Here is a 15,383-nt window from a genome sequence, read left to right on the forward strand (position 1 = left end):
ACCCCCCACTGGTAGTGGGTCCTGTCTGCTTTGGACTGAGGGATGCTGCCGCCCTAAGGGATCTGGGGTAGGAAGAGAAGGAAGGGTGCCCTAATCCCAGGCCTCCAGCCCTCAGCAGTGAATTTGCCTGCGGATGCAAATCGGCCGGTTACTTGAGACGTTAGCGAGTCAAATCATTCTCTCCCCTGTCAGCTGGCCCCGCGCCAGCGCAGCGCCAGGGATGTTATGACAATGGTCGCCCTGGCAACCGCGGGAAGGCGTTGGGCGTCTGGCTGGGCCCCGCAGCAGCCCAGGGAACGCAGAACCTTGGCCGCAGAGCCGGGTTGGTGGGGGGGGGGGAGCGGTTCTGAACAAGCAGCACCCTCTGGAAAAGGGGTTGGGACTTCCTGGGAGAGGCCTGGCCCCCCCAACCCCCGCCAAACCCCGTTGAACCACCCAGAAAAATGTCCCGGGGACTGACTGTGTGCCAGACACAGCTCTGCACGCTGGAGGCCAAGCCTGTGGTGCTCTTTGGAGCTGGCATTCTGATGGGTGTGTGTGTGTGTGTGTGTGTGTGTGTGTGTGATGGTGCTGATGGGGGGCGTAACCATGGAAACCAATCAACAGGATCATTTGTGGGCTAAGGATAAGTGCTACAGAGGAAGAAAGCAGGGTGGTGTGATGGTGACACGGGGTGGGGGGGGGGTGGCCGCGGTTGGGAAGGGGTGGCACCCGAAGGGTAGGAAAGTGCCATTTGTGCCTGCAGCTGGAGGAGAGCGCTCTGGGCAGCGAGAAGAGCACAGAGGCGGGGACGCTGTGGGTTCGCGGCTTCAGCTCTCTGCTGCGAGCCGGTGCCTGTCTGCCAGAAGGCAGCGATAGCGGGGTGTTTGCTGACAGGCAGCCCTGAGGGGGGACAGGGTGCTGTGGAGTCTGCCTCTTCATCTGTGGGATTTTAAGGCCAGTTATGCTGCATTTCGGAGCCTCAGTTTCCTTATGTGTAAAATGGGTGGGAGCCGAGGTGCTCCCCTAGACAATGGCCATGTGGTTTACAGGAGAGATGATTTGTGAAAGATCACACAGAAGATCTTCTCTGCCTTAGCCTTTCTTTTCTTCCTTCCTACCTTCCTTCCTTCCTTTTCTTTTCTTTTCTTTCTTTCTTTCTTTCTTTCTTTCTTTCTTTCCTTCCTTTCTTTCTCTCTCTCTCTCTCTCTCTTTCTTTCTTTCTTTTTAAATAGCACCTAAGGGGCACTTGGCTGGCTCAGTCCAAAGAGTATGTGACTCTTGATCTTGGGGTCCTGAGTTCCAGCCCATAGTGGGTGTAGAGAGTACTTAAAACAAATTAAACAAAACAAAGTAGCACGTAAACAGTGATGGCTTGGGGCTAAGTGAACCCAACCCCAGGGGCTTGCCCACGGGTCCAGGGGTTTATCTTGCTTTAGAGTCTAAGTGAAAAGTTCCCCATTTCACATTAGAGATTTCAGACATGATTATTTATAGCTCAGTCACATGTCTTGACTTTAAACATTTTTTTTTGTTGTTTATGCTGCTAAATTTACCATCATGCTAATACGGAGTACGGTAATAAGACACTGAGGGTGCTCGCATCCAGGAGGGTCTGAGAAATTTTTCCATCTGCGGTGGAAGGTGCCAGGCTGCCCCCTGGTGTAGAGTTGGAGAACTACATCCCTCTGTCCCCTCTCTGAAGACTTCTGGGATCCTTCCCACCCCAGGGGCCCAGAGTCCTTATTTTGCACCCAGGCAGGGCAAGGCGAGGGCAGGTGGCGGGCTCAGCATGGCTGTGCTATTTCCGGGAACCCTGTGTTTCTTCCCTTGAAGGTGGACCCTTTGGACATTTTGCGGTTCGGTTCTGCATGGACTTGAATTGAGGGTGACCTAAAAATCAATTAGGACACCTGGCAGGGTGAGGACATACAAAGACACATTTCCAGTCGTGCTTCTCAACCTTGACCTATAGGCTGCTTGGGCCCTCTGCTTCTGCAGAGAGCTATTGCTAAGAGGGCACATGACTTGGTAATCGGACCCTGAGTTTAAATACTGACCTGGTGTTGCTTTAGTCCTGTGAGCTCGGGCAGGATTCCAATGGCTCTGAACTTCAGTTTCCCATCTGTAGCATGCCCATAACAAGCGAACACCGACTTCAGCATTGCTGTGGTGCTCTTAAAGGCAGAATCCTTGGAAGGTTATTTAGTGATGTAGGGGGATTCAGGTTCCTCGCTGCAATTGTCTGAGTGTGGAGGTCAGTGCCTATCCTGCCCTCTGGGGTGAAGAAACAGCTTTTTTGTTTTCCTGGTACTTTGTAGCCAATGCTTTTGTAAGATAGGATAAAACAATGTAGCGGAAAATGAAGGAGACCGAAATATCCAAACAAAATACAAGCCTCACTTTGAAGGTACTAGCTTCAGCGGACAGAAAAGCACTCAAACAGCTCTCCAGGTAACTAAATGCTCTTGGTTTCGGCACTCATCTGGAGGAGCCCAGCCTTCACAGCCTTCAGAGCACGTGTCTTCAGGCCACACTAGCAGAGCTGAAGAGCCCTGCCCTAGGACGTGTAACTGATTTCATATCCCTTGCTCTTGAACCCCCAAACACACACATACACGCACTTGGGACGTGCACGTGTGTACACAGAGTAAAAGAATGAAGGGCGGGCCTTGCTTCTCCTAGAATAAACATAGAACTCCCATCATTACCATCCTGTGGTCATGGTGAGTTGCTGTCCACGAGACCGTTCTCTTCGTTTTGCATCCTTGGGGACGGTGCTGAAGCCTGGCTGCCCTTCCGTTCTGACTCCTCTCATCCGGCCTCTTGATTCATGTTGGCACATCAGTCTCTGCCCCACTGGGAGCCCCTGCAGGCCTGGCTGGGGGCAGACAGCTCTTCGAATTCCCGGGGCCCTGGACAGGGTGTTGTCCCTTGGAGCTGCGCAGTGAATGCTTGCTGCCCACAGGAGCCCACCGCTCCGGAAGGGGGCTGCTCGTCCAGGTGCCACACTGGCCTCCAGAACTAGGTTTCTGCCCCGGTTTTATTGTCTAAGGATCCCGATGCTTAAGCTTGTCAGGGAAACAAACTGCTTTCATTCCATAATTTAGACCGTAGATGGGTGACTGACTCACAGTGTCATTGGGGTACGTGTGTTTTTATGAATTCTTGGGGCCTCCCAGATTCACTGAACCAGGCTTCCTAAGGGATGGGCCTGGAAGGTTGATTTTTGAACAGACACGTCCTCCAGATGATTTTTATGGTCAGGGAATGGGGGAAAGAGGAAACTTATATGTAAAATTATCTGATACCTTGGAGAGCAGCTAAAGCTCAGTGGCCCTCAGTCTCCTCATCTGTAAAATGGGCATATCTTCGGGGTTGCAAAGGTTAAATAATATGCATATGAAATGTTCAGCAGAATACTTGATATCTTATATCTATATCTCTATCTATATATCTATATATACTATATGCTTACTATATAAAATGTATACTAAGTATAACATATAGTATAGTTATATATAATTGTCAAATGTATAATATAGGGTTATACAGAAACTTTTATATACAAATTTAATGAAATGGTTGACACTGTATGTATCATATATATACACCAAGTATTGCTTAAATGCCTTAAATACATGATTTCCTGTAGTCTTCACATATTTGGTGTCTAATCGAACCATTCCCAGCTAGCATTGTTGCATGGATTAAAAATGAACTGCAGTAAAACTCTAGAACATATTTAATGAAGTGGCTGACATTGGCCATGGTCCCACATGTTTTTATTGTTGGTAAGTGTCTGATTTTCATGAGGTTTGTAACTAGTTATCCTATAAGCGATTCAAGCTTAAGAAAAAAATGATAAGATATACACGTCCAGAAATAAGCAAATACATCTCACCTATGCTAACCCAGAGATGGAATTTAACTTTTTCTGAACTTTATGTATTCTTTTTTTTTTTTAAGATTTATTTATTTATTTGACAGAGAGAGATTACAAGTAGGCAGAGAGGCAGGCAGAGAGAGAGAGGAGGAAGCAGGCTCCCTGCTGAGCAGAGAGCCCGATGCGGGACTCGATCCCAGGACCCTGAGATCATGACCTGAGCCGAAGGCAGCGGCTTAACTCACTGAGCCACCCAGGCGCCCGAACTTTATTTATTCTTTAAGATTTTATTTATTTATTTGACAGAGAACGAGAGATCACAAGTAGGCAGAGGCAGGCAGAGAGAGAGGGGGAAGCAGGCTCCCTGGTAAGCAGAAAGCCTGATGCAGGGCTCAATCCCAGGACCCTGGGATCATGACCTGAGCCGAAGGCAGAGGCTTAACCCACTGAGCCACCCAGATGCCCTTTTTCTGAACTTTAAATGGGGCCAGTAATTGGACCTACATCATCATGTCCCTGTGCAGACTAAAGACAATTCGTAAGAAGTGTTTATTGCAGCACTTGGCTCGGGGAGAACCCCTGTTGGCCAACAGCTGCAATTTTCTGATGCCACCAACCCTTGGGACCTGGAAGGGGAAGCGGCTGATTGCCAGAGGAATGCATCCCATTTGGGAAGTATTGCTTGACTTCTGCCTAGTCCAGCTTCACACTCGGGGCAGGTTTCTGGGTTCTTCCCTGCTAGGATTAGCTGCGCTCTTGTCCCGAAAAGTGACTCTTGTTCCTTTTTTGCCTGGAGGGGCAGCCCTGGTCCTGTAGCTTCCCTCCTTGCCTCTCTTCCCGACTCCATCTGCTTCCTGAACCCGTCTCTGTCTCCCTCATTCCTAATGCATCATAGTGGAGGTGCCCCTTGATTCTTGGTCTTGGGCAGATGTAGGTCCAGTCTCGGGGTGATGCTGAAAACACCTCCCAGAATTCAAGCATTCCTTCCACAGCCAGGACACGGTGCTTGTGTCAGAAGAGGGCTCAGCCTGCCTTCTGCACAGACAGCATCTCCTGTGATGTCTCAGCAGGCCTGTGAGGAAAGGTGGTATATGCCCATTTTACAGATGAGACAGCAGAGTCTCAGGGAGCAAACATGAATCACCAAAGCCTTGGAACTGGAGTTTAGAAACTCACCTCTCCCATAATACCTGGAAGCCTTTCCAAGATGAGTGAGGCGTCCACGACGGCTTTGGATTTCCAGTCCAGTGGGAAGGACCCATGAGCATCTCAGTGTAGCATCTTGGTAAAGGGAGAGAGGTTTGGGCTCCTGCCTTGACTCCCCAACTTCTATAGTTTTGTGGATCTGGGTTCATGATTTAAACTCTTGCCACTTCAGTGTTCTCGTTCATAGAATGGGCTCAGAATGCCCCCCTCACAGCACCGCTGCATGGATTAAAACTGAGCAGGCACATTCAAAGCACTTATCCCACTGGGTCAGGCTCACTGCAAGCATTTAGTAAATGGTGGCTTCTCTCGTGGCTGTTCTTCCTGAAAAATGCTCTGTCATAGCCGACATAGATGCCCCCAGCGGACATCACAGAACTGCTCACATCATTGGCTTTTGACCCTGGAATCAAAGGAATCCCTCATGCAGAAGATTAAAAGCAATGAGTTAGATCTGTATGAACTAAAAGGGAAAGATGCTCGAGGCTTGCAACTGGGTGAAAAAACTAAGATTCAATTTATGTGGGAAAAAAACCCACAACCCTACACATCAACTACATTGCAGAGTTTACCCCCCGCCCCATGCACACACAAGTATGGACGTGCAGAGAGGCGTAGAAGAAGGTCAAGCTAGTCTCAGTGGTTACCTCCGTTATGTCCAGGGAGAAGAAGACCACAGAGGAAGCGTTGGCCTTATCCTAAATGGTCTAGCTTTTTCCACAAGGAAAAGATACACAGGTGCTTGTTAACTAATTAACATTAAATTAAATCTATCCTTTCTGCAATGTTGTGGCCTTGGAATCAGGTTGGGTTTGCATCTTAGCTCTCTACTTAACTAGCTGTGAGAATGTGAACAAAAGGCTTAACTTCTCTGTGCCTAATTTCTCCATTCATGAAATGTTGATCGTAACAGCGTCTAGCCCCTGGGGGTTTGTGGCTGTATCGACATGAAGTGTTCAATAATGGTACCTTTATTTCTATTATTGTTCTTATTTTGTTGGTGCTTCCAAGTCTGGATAGGGCTCCTCAACCCTTTAAAATATCCAGTGTCTTCATTATTAGCCCATTATACTGCAAGAAAAAAAACCGTGGTAAATGTTATAACGGAGTTAAGTAAAAAATGCAATGCCAGGGGAGGTTTGATAAAGACTTGCTGGAGAAGGTGACGTTTGAGATGAACTTTGGAGAAAAAGTCAGGTTTCTCGGAGTTGATGGGATGGTGTGTAGGTCAGCTGTGCGTCCCAGTAATGCTGCGTAACGACCAACCATAAAACCTTAGTTGCAGACGACGTGACCGTTGGTTGACCATACGTCTGGGGATCGGTCGCCGATTCCCCGGCTCTTCTCATCTTGGCTGGGCTCACTCACGGCCAATAACCAGGTAGCAGTAGGCTGTTGTCTGACATGAGAAGGCTGGCTCTGTCTGGGATGTCGGGGAAGACCTAGCTTTGCTCTCCACGGCCCTCCTTCAGCGGATTAACTGACTGGCACGGACACATTCTCATGGACATGGCTGATCCAAGGCAGCAAGTAGAGCCATGCAAAGCCTTTTTCTTTTGGCTGAGGCAAGAAACTTCCGGTTGGAGGATTGTGGGCATTGACTCTGCCTTGTTTGTGAGTGAATTCTCTTTTTTTTTTTTAAGATTTTATTTGTTTGACAGGCAGAGATCACAAGTGGGCAGAGAAGCAGGCAGAGACAGGAGGAAGCAGGCTCCCACCAAGCAGAGAGCCCAATGCGGGGTTTGATCCCAGGACCCTGAGATCATGACCTGAGCTGAAGGCAGAGGCTTAACCCAGTGAGCCAACCAGGTGCCCCTTGTGGGTGAAATCTAAAGGCACATTGCAAAGGGTATGGGGGCAGGAGGTGTAGAGGAATCAGGGCATCTTTACAACCAACCACATGTGGGTACGGAAAGCACTTTTAGATGGGGGAACCTGGACAAAATCATAGAAGGGGCCCATTTGAGGTGATGTGTTCAGGGCATCACACGGAAAAGAAAGAGGCAAGGGAGAAGAAATGGACTACAGTTGAGCCCTGAATAATGTCTGAGTCTGAATGATAGTCTATAGAACAGCATTTCCCCAGCTCATAAGTCTGACACCATGACTGTGCTTTTTGCCATGTCTGTGTATGTTCTTGAAACTGACTCAATTCTTCAAAACACACATGTATTTAAATAAAACACACATTCAAAACACTTATGTGGGGCGCCTGGGTGGCTCAGTGGGTTAAAGCCTCTGCCTTCCGCTCAGGTCATGATCCCAGGGTCCTGGGATGGAGCCCCGCATCGGGCTCTCTGCTCAGCGGGGAGCCTGCTTCCCTTCCTCTCTCTGCCTGCTTCTCTGCCTACTTGTGATTTATCTGTTAAATAAATAAATAAAATCTTAAAAAAAAATACAAACCTTATGCAGCTATTGTAATGGAAAACTAGTATCACTTGCCATGAATGGAAGGCAATCGAGAAAATTTAACACAATAAAAACAGTAGTATCACAAGACACCTGGGTGGCTCAGTAGGTTAAGTGTCTGCCTTCTGCCCAGGTCATGATCTCCGGGGTCCTGGGATGGGGTCCTGCAGTGAGCTCCTTGCTCAGCAGGGAGCCTGCTTCTCCCTCTGCCTGCCCCTCCCCCCTGCTTGTGCTCACCCTCTTTCTGACAAATAATAAATAAAACCTTTAAAAAACAACAACAGACAAACTAGAAAAACCCGGGGTCATTGCATCACGCTCGCTATTGTTACCTGTCCAAGGCTATGAGTCTGTGTCCTGCTCTCTGTTATAGAGAGAGATCAGCACATGCTAGATATTAAAGACATAGCATCACTGGACAGAAACCGTCTCCTTGATATAACCCATTGTCACTCAGTGCCATATCTGCAGTGATCGGTGTGACCCATACTTGGGAGATCTGCCCTTCAAGAGTGTGTTTGAGCGGGGTCGTGGCATGGCTCCTTGGCCCCATCCAGCCTCAGTCCGGTTTTGCAGTCTTCTGTGATAATGAAAGCTTAATCAAAAGTGGGAGAGACTGGGCACTTAGTTGGCTCAGTCAGTGGAGCGTGTGACTCTTGATCTCGGGGTTGTGAGTTCGAGCCCCACACTGGGTGTAGAGCATACTTAAATAAATAAAAACTGAAAAAAAAAAAAGTTTGAGAGATAGGATGTCACTGGCTCTCTGACACTGCTTTCTTTCTTCCTTCCTTCCTTTAAGAAACCACATTTTTTTTTTTTTTTATTATGTCAAGAAACCACATTCTTGGGGCGCCTGGGTGGCTCAGTGGGTTAAAGCCCCTGCCTTCGGCTCGGGTCATGATCCCAGGGTCCTGGGATTGGGCCCACATCGGGCTCTTTGCTCAGCGGGGAGCCTGCTTTCTCCTCTCTCTGCCTGCCTCTCTGCCTACTTGTGATCTCTGTCTGTCAAATAAATAAATAAAATCTTAAAAAAAAAAAAAGCCACATTCTTATTTCTTTTACCATATTTGAAATTCAACACGGGCCTATATAGGCATAAAATAATAAACAGAAAAACTTGATTTATTTAGGTGAAAAGCTTGAGGAAGTTCAGTTAGCAGAAATTCCAAATTTATAGATATTGTTAATAAAATAAGCATGTATTCCTTTTAAGCAATTTCTGTAAGTTGGTTCGATTTAAATCCTATGAATTTCAGAATCAGGATTTAAATAATGAGTCAGGGAGACAGTTTTTAGTTTAATCCAACTTAAAAGTATTTCTTTGCAATATAACTGTACATTTTAAACGTTGGAGAAAGGATACATTTGTTAAGGAATATATATTTTGACACAGATTAACTTTAATTTATTAGCTAAGACTTTTGCTGGTACTGAGAGTTGGTAAGTTTGGGGCAGGACCCCTCCAAGGAAACTGTGGCAGATGCTTGTGAGTTTGTGGGGCACAAAGTCAGCCTCGTTGTTGCTGTGACATTCAGCACAGCTTTGCATGAATAATTCCTTTAAACTCTCCCCACAGTCCAGTGCAGTAGGGACACTTAAATCTCTGGTTTCCAGGTGACAAAACCGAGGTGTAGAGCAGTTTTGAAACTTGCTTGAGGTCATTCATAGTGGGAATTGGAGCCCAGTGGGGCTGAGGAGCCCAGGTTAGCCTGATTCTGGTGCCCAAGATTCCAGCCCCTTCCTGACGCCGAGTGGAAAAAAAAAAAAATTAAAGACTTTATATAGTAGAGTTCTCTTTTTCTGGTTCCATACTGTGCTCTTCTATTTTTTATTATTATTTTTATTAACATACAATGTATTATTTGCCCCCGGAATACAGGTCTGTGAATCATCAGGCTTACACATCTCACGGCGTGCTCTTCTAGTTTTGCATTTACTAATAAGCCCTAACTTAAATCAACGCAAAGGAAGCAAGTCTGCCGGCACGTTTACTGTGAGTAAGAGATGGCACCATCTCAGGGTCTGAGAGATTCATTTTGCTGTTAATTGCCAGAGTTTCTTTTCTGCACGGTGAAGGAAGTTAGAATTCTGAGGTCTTTTCTGTCCTCAAACTTACTAGAATTGATAGAGAGAGTGGTAACTGCTGGAGACAGGTTTCATAGCAAAATCTACCTTTTTTTTGCTTTTAAATTCATAATGTACTTTATTTTTTTAAATTAAATTAAATTAAAAATTTTTTTCAGTGTTCCAAAATTCATTGTTTTATGCACCACATGAACGTTTATACAGGATTCTGTCCTCTGGATGGGCTGGAATTCATTCATACTTAATTTGGGGGTTAATGTACCTTTTTATTTTTTTAAATATTTTATTTATTTATTTGAGAGAGAGCCGGGGTGGGGAGGGCAGAATGAGAGCGAGAGAGAAGATCTCAAGCTGGTTCCATGCTGAGCGCAGAACCCCACGTGGCTTCGATCTCACCACCCGGAGATCACGACCTGAGCTGAAGCCAAGAGTCAGATACTTAACCGACTGTGTCCCTAGGTACCCCTCGGTTAACGTGCCTTTAATTTTAAACCTTGTTTTCCAGAATTTATTTATTTATTTATTATATTTTATTTATTTATTTGACAGACAGAGATAACATGTAGGTAGAGAGGCAGGCAGAGAGAGAGGTGGAAGCAGGCTCCCCGCTGAGCAGAGAGCCCGATGCGGCGCTTGATCCTAGGACGCTGGGATCATGACCCAAGTGGAAGGCAGAGGCTTTAATCCAGTGAGCCACTCAGGTGCTCCCAGAATTTATTTTTAAGTCATCTCTACATCCAACATGGGGCTCAAACCCACAACCCCGAGATCAAGAGACATGTGCCCCACCAACTGAGGCAGCCAGGCGCCCCAACACACACAGAGTTTTAAAAATACAAATGTAATTACAGTATATTCTGTCTTTGCAGATTGCTTTTTCACGGAAGAGGAAAATCTTGGAGATTTTCCCAATTCAATATGTATCAGTCTACCTTTTCAAGTTTTTAAAATTATTGTGCTGCGGTAATGAGCCATTTTATCCTATGTACACACACAAATAAGTCTTTTTTAGGGTGGTTTCCTAAAAGTGAGAATATTAAAATGTTGAGACAAAAATTGGATTGCCCGCCAGTGGCATTCTCAATTCTCAATGGTTTCTCTCATTCTTGCTGACACTGGATAGCATCAGTGTTAAAGAAACGTTGCCAAGCCCATCTGAACATTTTCCCATTAATAAGCAGATGATATATATATCTTGTATATTCTAATTTTGTTGTAGAGAAGCAAATAGAAAAAAATCTCTATCAATAATCTTAATATTGATTAACAATCTTAACTATAATAATTATTAATGTGAGTTATCTTCATCACCTATAATCTCACTCTCAGAAATAACTACTGCTCATATTTTGTTATATACCCTCCCAAGGCTTTTTCTGTGCATCTGTACACGTATAGTTTTATAAATTTTTTTTTAAACTTTTTTTTTTTTAAGATTTTATTTATTTATTTGTAAGAGAGAGAGAGAGTGAGAGCGAGCACAGGCAGACAGAGTGGAAGGCAGAGTCAGAGGGAGAAGCAGGCTCCCTGCGGAGCAAGGAGCCCGATGTGGGACTCGATCCCAGGACGCTGGGATCATGACCTGAGCCGAAGGCAGCTGCTTAACCAGCTGAGCCACCCAGGCGTCCCATAGTTTTATAAATTTTTAATGCATTATTTGTACATTATATTATACTTATTTGATACATTATTTTCAATGATATGCCATCATATAGATATATTTGTAATGTACTTACATCACCCCCTATTGTGGAAGGTTCGGGTGGTTCTCCACTTTTTCCTGGCTGTTTTCCATTTAGAGCAAAGCTTTGTGAATATTCTTAATTATCTCTTTAGGATAAAGCCCTACAGCAACACTGTCCTTAGAAATACATTGGAAGTGACAGATGTGTGCCAGATGTTGTTAGTTTTTACAGAACTAGTTTTCCTCTCTCGTGTCATGGCATCTCTCCATAGCATGAATTCATATCCATCTCATTCTAAAAGTATTTGTGGATTTGTGAATATTTGCATGCGAGTTCGGATTCACGGAGTACAAAAGGTTTCCGTGAAATGTTTCTCTGCTGTACTTTTCATCTCCGTGACTTATTTCTTTTACAACCGGAAGCTTGTACCTCTTACACCCTGAAAACTACAGCCTTGGGAATAGAGTCAATACCTTTGTAATAACTTGATGTGGTGACAAATGTCATTGTGCGTCTCTGCTGCTGGTAGTGAGCCCTGCATCGAGTATATAATCGTTGAATTTCCAGGTTGTACGCTTGATGCTAATATAATATAGTGTGTTCACTCTACTTCAAGTACAAATTTTAAAAAGTAAGAAACAAAAAATGTCTCTTCCACACCTCTTCCCCACGTCCCTCTTCCCTTTCCTAGATTATTAGAAATCCCAGAGAGTGGCTGCATTTACAAAGATATGTAAACGTAGACATTGACATCGCCCATACGCCTGGAGAGTATTTCTGTGTAACAATGTATCTTGGACGTGGTTCTGTACTAGTACATAGCGCGCTTCCTTATTTTGTTATAGCTGCCTAGCGCTCCCTTGTGTAAAATTCCCTGGATAGATCAGTCTCCTGCTGATGGACTCTCAAGGTGTTTTCAGTCTTTTGCCATTGCCAGGAGAACTGGAAGAAATATTCTTTTACAGTCATCAGGCCCAGTGTGGCGTCTGTAGGTGAGTTCCTAGAAGCGGAGTCCTTGGGTCCAAGAATCTGTGCAGTGGAAATGTACATGACAGCAGCCAAAAGTCCCCCCTGAAGAAGTGGTACCTTTTGCTTGCCTCTCCTCCCTGCAGTTAAATCCATCTTTAGAACAGGCTTTGGATGGGGTTTGGGCAGGGAGGGGGCCGTAGGGAGGTTCCTGCTTCTCCTCCCGTGGCTGTGCCTCTGAGACCCGCTCTCTGTCCTTATCTGTGTCTCCACAGAGCAAGCTGGTGAAGTACTTCAGCCGTCAGCTGTCCTGCAAAAAGAAGGTGGCCCTTCAGGAACGCAACGCTGAGCTGGACGGCTTTCCCCAGCTCCGGCACTGGTTCCGGATCGTCGACGTGCGCAAGGAAGTCTTGGAGGTGACCAGAGACGGCCCCCTGCCCCCTGCCCCCGATTGGACAGAAACCAGTGTGTTTTTGCCTGTGCCTGGCACATAGTAGGCCCTAAAAAAAATGTGTTGGACGAAGGTATAGAGGATCTTTGATGCTGTCCAAGTGGGTTGTTAAGAGCTCAGCCCCGTCTTCCTCCAGCTCCGCTACTCATGAGCTCAGTCACCTCGGCCGAGTCACGTTACCTTTTAGAATGGGTCTGTCCAGCAGAACTTCTGCGGTGATGCAAATATTTTGTATCTGTGCTCTCTGATGCAGTGGCCACCAAGGGAGCCCTTGAGTGCTCGGAGTGTGATTAGTGCCTGGAGCTGATGGATGGAATTTTTACTTATATTTAATGTTAATGAATGTGGCTGGTGGCCACCATAGTGAACACTACAGACTGAGGGTATTAGATTTCTCATCTGTTTTAATTTAATTTAATTTTATTATTTTATTTTATTTTATTCTATTTTATTTTTTCAGGGTTCCAAGATTCCTTGTTTATGCACCACACCCAGTGCTCTAGGCTCCTTAATACCCACCACCAGGCTCACCCATCCCCCACTCCCCTCCCCTCCAAAACCTTCAGTTTGTTTCTCAGAGTCCGCAGTCTCTCATGGTTCTTCTCCCCCTCCAATTGCCCCCAACTCACTTCTCCGCTCCATTTCCGCATGTCTCTGTGTTACTGTTTATGCTCCACAAGTAAGTGAAACCGTATGATAATTGACTCTTTGCTTGACTGATTTCCCTCAGCATAATCTCCTCCAGTCCCGTCCATATTGATACAAAAGCTGGGAATTCATCCTTTCTGATGGAGGCATAATACTCCATTGTATAGTTTTCTCATCTGTTAATGGGGGTAATGATCGCCTCCTCTTCTGAAGTGACTAGAATGATAAAATGCCATGATCCATCCAACATGTTCCACGCAGTCTGGCACCTGATAGCATTCGGTAAATGTCAGCTTGTTCTTACTGTTGAAAGCTCTGGAAGTAACCGGAGTGGACCACATCCTTAAAATCCCAAGGACAAAGAGATTTCCCTACCTTCTTGGACCCCAAGGCCTCATTGTTTCCAGGGACCAGTCCAGCCCTCATAAAAACCAGTCACTGAATATTTGGGGCCAGGAGCTGTCCTAAGGGCTTTATAGCCAGGATCTCAACGATTGAGACTGTTCAGACCCTCACAATGATCTTTGGAGGTGGGAACAATGATCCCCCTTGTGCAGAGCAAGAATCTGACGCTCCGAGATGAAGCGACTACTCCTGCTAGGGAGTGGATGGGGCTGACAGGAGAAAGCAGCTCAGAAGGACTCTGGGGCAGGTGGGAAGCTCTGCGCTTTCTCCTCCTTTTTCTGTTGCTGGGGACTCGCTGAGCTGGGTAGACAAGGGGGTGCTCCCCTTGCCTGCGGGACCAAGTACCATTTCTCACGGCGCACCCTTCTCGCTTGAAGAGGCCTGGAAGATTGTCTTCCACCTTTTGTCTTTTTCAGACCTTGACCTCTAATGTGAGCTCTCCTAGAACCCACCAGATGCTGAGCTAGACGGAGGACCCACAGGTTCCTCCGTCCCTGCCCCTGCACCGCATGCATGTGCACTGGATGCTGTATGACTCTATGTTCCTTTATCTCATTCCCAGAATGGAGTTTCTTTCTTTTTTTTTTTTAAGATTTTATTTATTTATTTGACAGATCACAAGTAGGCAGAGAGGCAGGCAGAGAGAGGAAGTGAAGCAGGCTCCCTACTGAGCAGAGAGCCCTATGCGGGGCTCCATCCCAAGACCCTGGGACCATGACCTGAGCTGAAGGCAGAGGCTTTAACCCACTGAGCCACCCAGGTGCCCCCCAGGATGGAGTTTCCATGTGAATAGCTTAAAAATGAAAGGTCACGTATAATTAGGGACAGTTCATTTTATTTGCACGGGCCAGTCCCCTTTCTAGAGGCTTTGGGGACTGTTTATTTATCAAGTGTGGTGAATACAGAGACAAAATCTTCTCAGCTAGGGGTTGAAACCTGGCGGCCCCCAAGCTATTCCTTGAATCTGATGCACAGACTTTTTTTTTTGTCTGATACGGTGTTTGCAAAAAAAAATTTTGAGCCAATATTTATTTATTTATTTATTTATTTTTTAAAAAAGATTTTATTTATTTTATTTGACAGAGAGAGAGATCACAAGTAGGCAGAGAGGCAGGCAGAGAGAGAGAGGAGGAAGCAGGCTCCCTGCTGAGCAGAGAGCCCGATGCGGGGCTCCATCCCAGGACACTGGGATCGTGACCTGAGCCGAAGGCAGCGGCTTAATCCACTGAGCCACCCAGGCGCCCCTTGAGCCAATATTTAAAAGCTTAAAGAGTTTGCATTAAAAAAAAAAAAAAAAACCCAGATCTCTGCCTTCTCAAAAAAGCCAAATTTTTGAGCACACTGAGCTGAATTCCTGTCCAGTGGCAGTCACCTGATTTCTGCTGCCCCTTCGGATCCTGTAGGCTCTGGCTTTTTGGGAGTTTTGCTCATTTACCTGGCCTGCAAGTGCCCCAGCTCTGGCTCTTACCTTAGTCTGTTAGAGTCCTGAGTCCACCAACTAGGGAACGCTGAGGTTCCAGCTCTCTGCCTGCAGCTCCCGCCTGCGTCCACCAGAGGCCCCTTTCCGAGAAGGAACTAGCAGTATGGCCAAGGCTCCCAAGTTAACAGCTTGGGTTCAGACTTACTTGCTGTGCATCCCTGGGCAAGTGGTCTAACCTCTCTG

The 15,383-nt window shown here is 46.1% G+C and overlaps 1 protein-coding gene across 6 annotated transcripts in view; it reads left to right on the plus strand.

Moving 5' to 3' along the window:
• Positions 1–15,383, plus strand: part of KSR2 (kinase suppressor of ras 2) — a 413,744-nt gene that overhangs the window by 75,482 nt on the left and 322,879 nt on the right. For all 6 annotated transcript variants that reach the window (XM_032309540.1, XM_032309545.1, XM_032309544.1 and 3 more), the window contains one exon: positions 12,492–12,632. In XM_032309540.1, the coding sequence (XP_032165431.1) occupies positions 12,492–12,632 (141 nt within the window). The remainder of the gene's footprint in view (positions 1–12,491; positions 12,633–15,383) is intronic.

This window comes from Mustela erminea, chromosome 13 (assembly GCF_009829155.1).
Source record: "Mustela erminea isolate mMusErm1 chromosome 13, mMusErm1.Pri, whole genome shotgun sequence".
NCBI classification, from domain to species: Eukaryota; Metazoa; Chordata; class Mammalia; order Carnivora; family Mustelidae; genus Mustela; species Mustela erminea.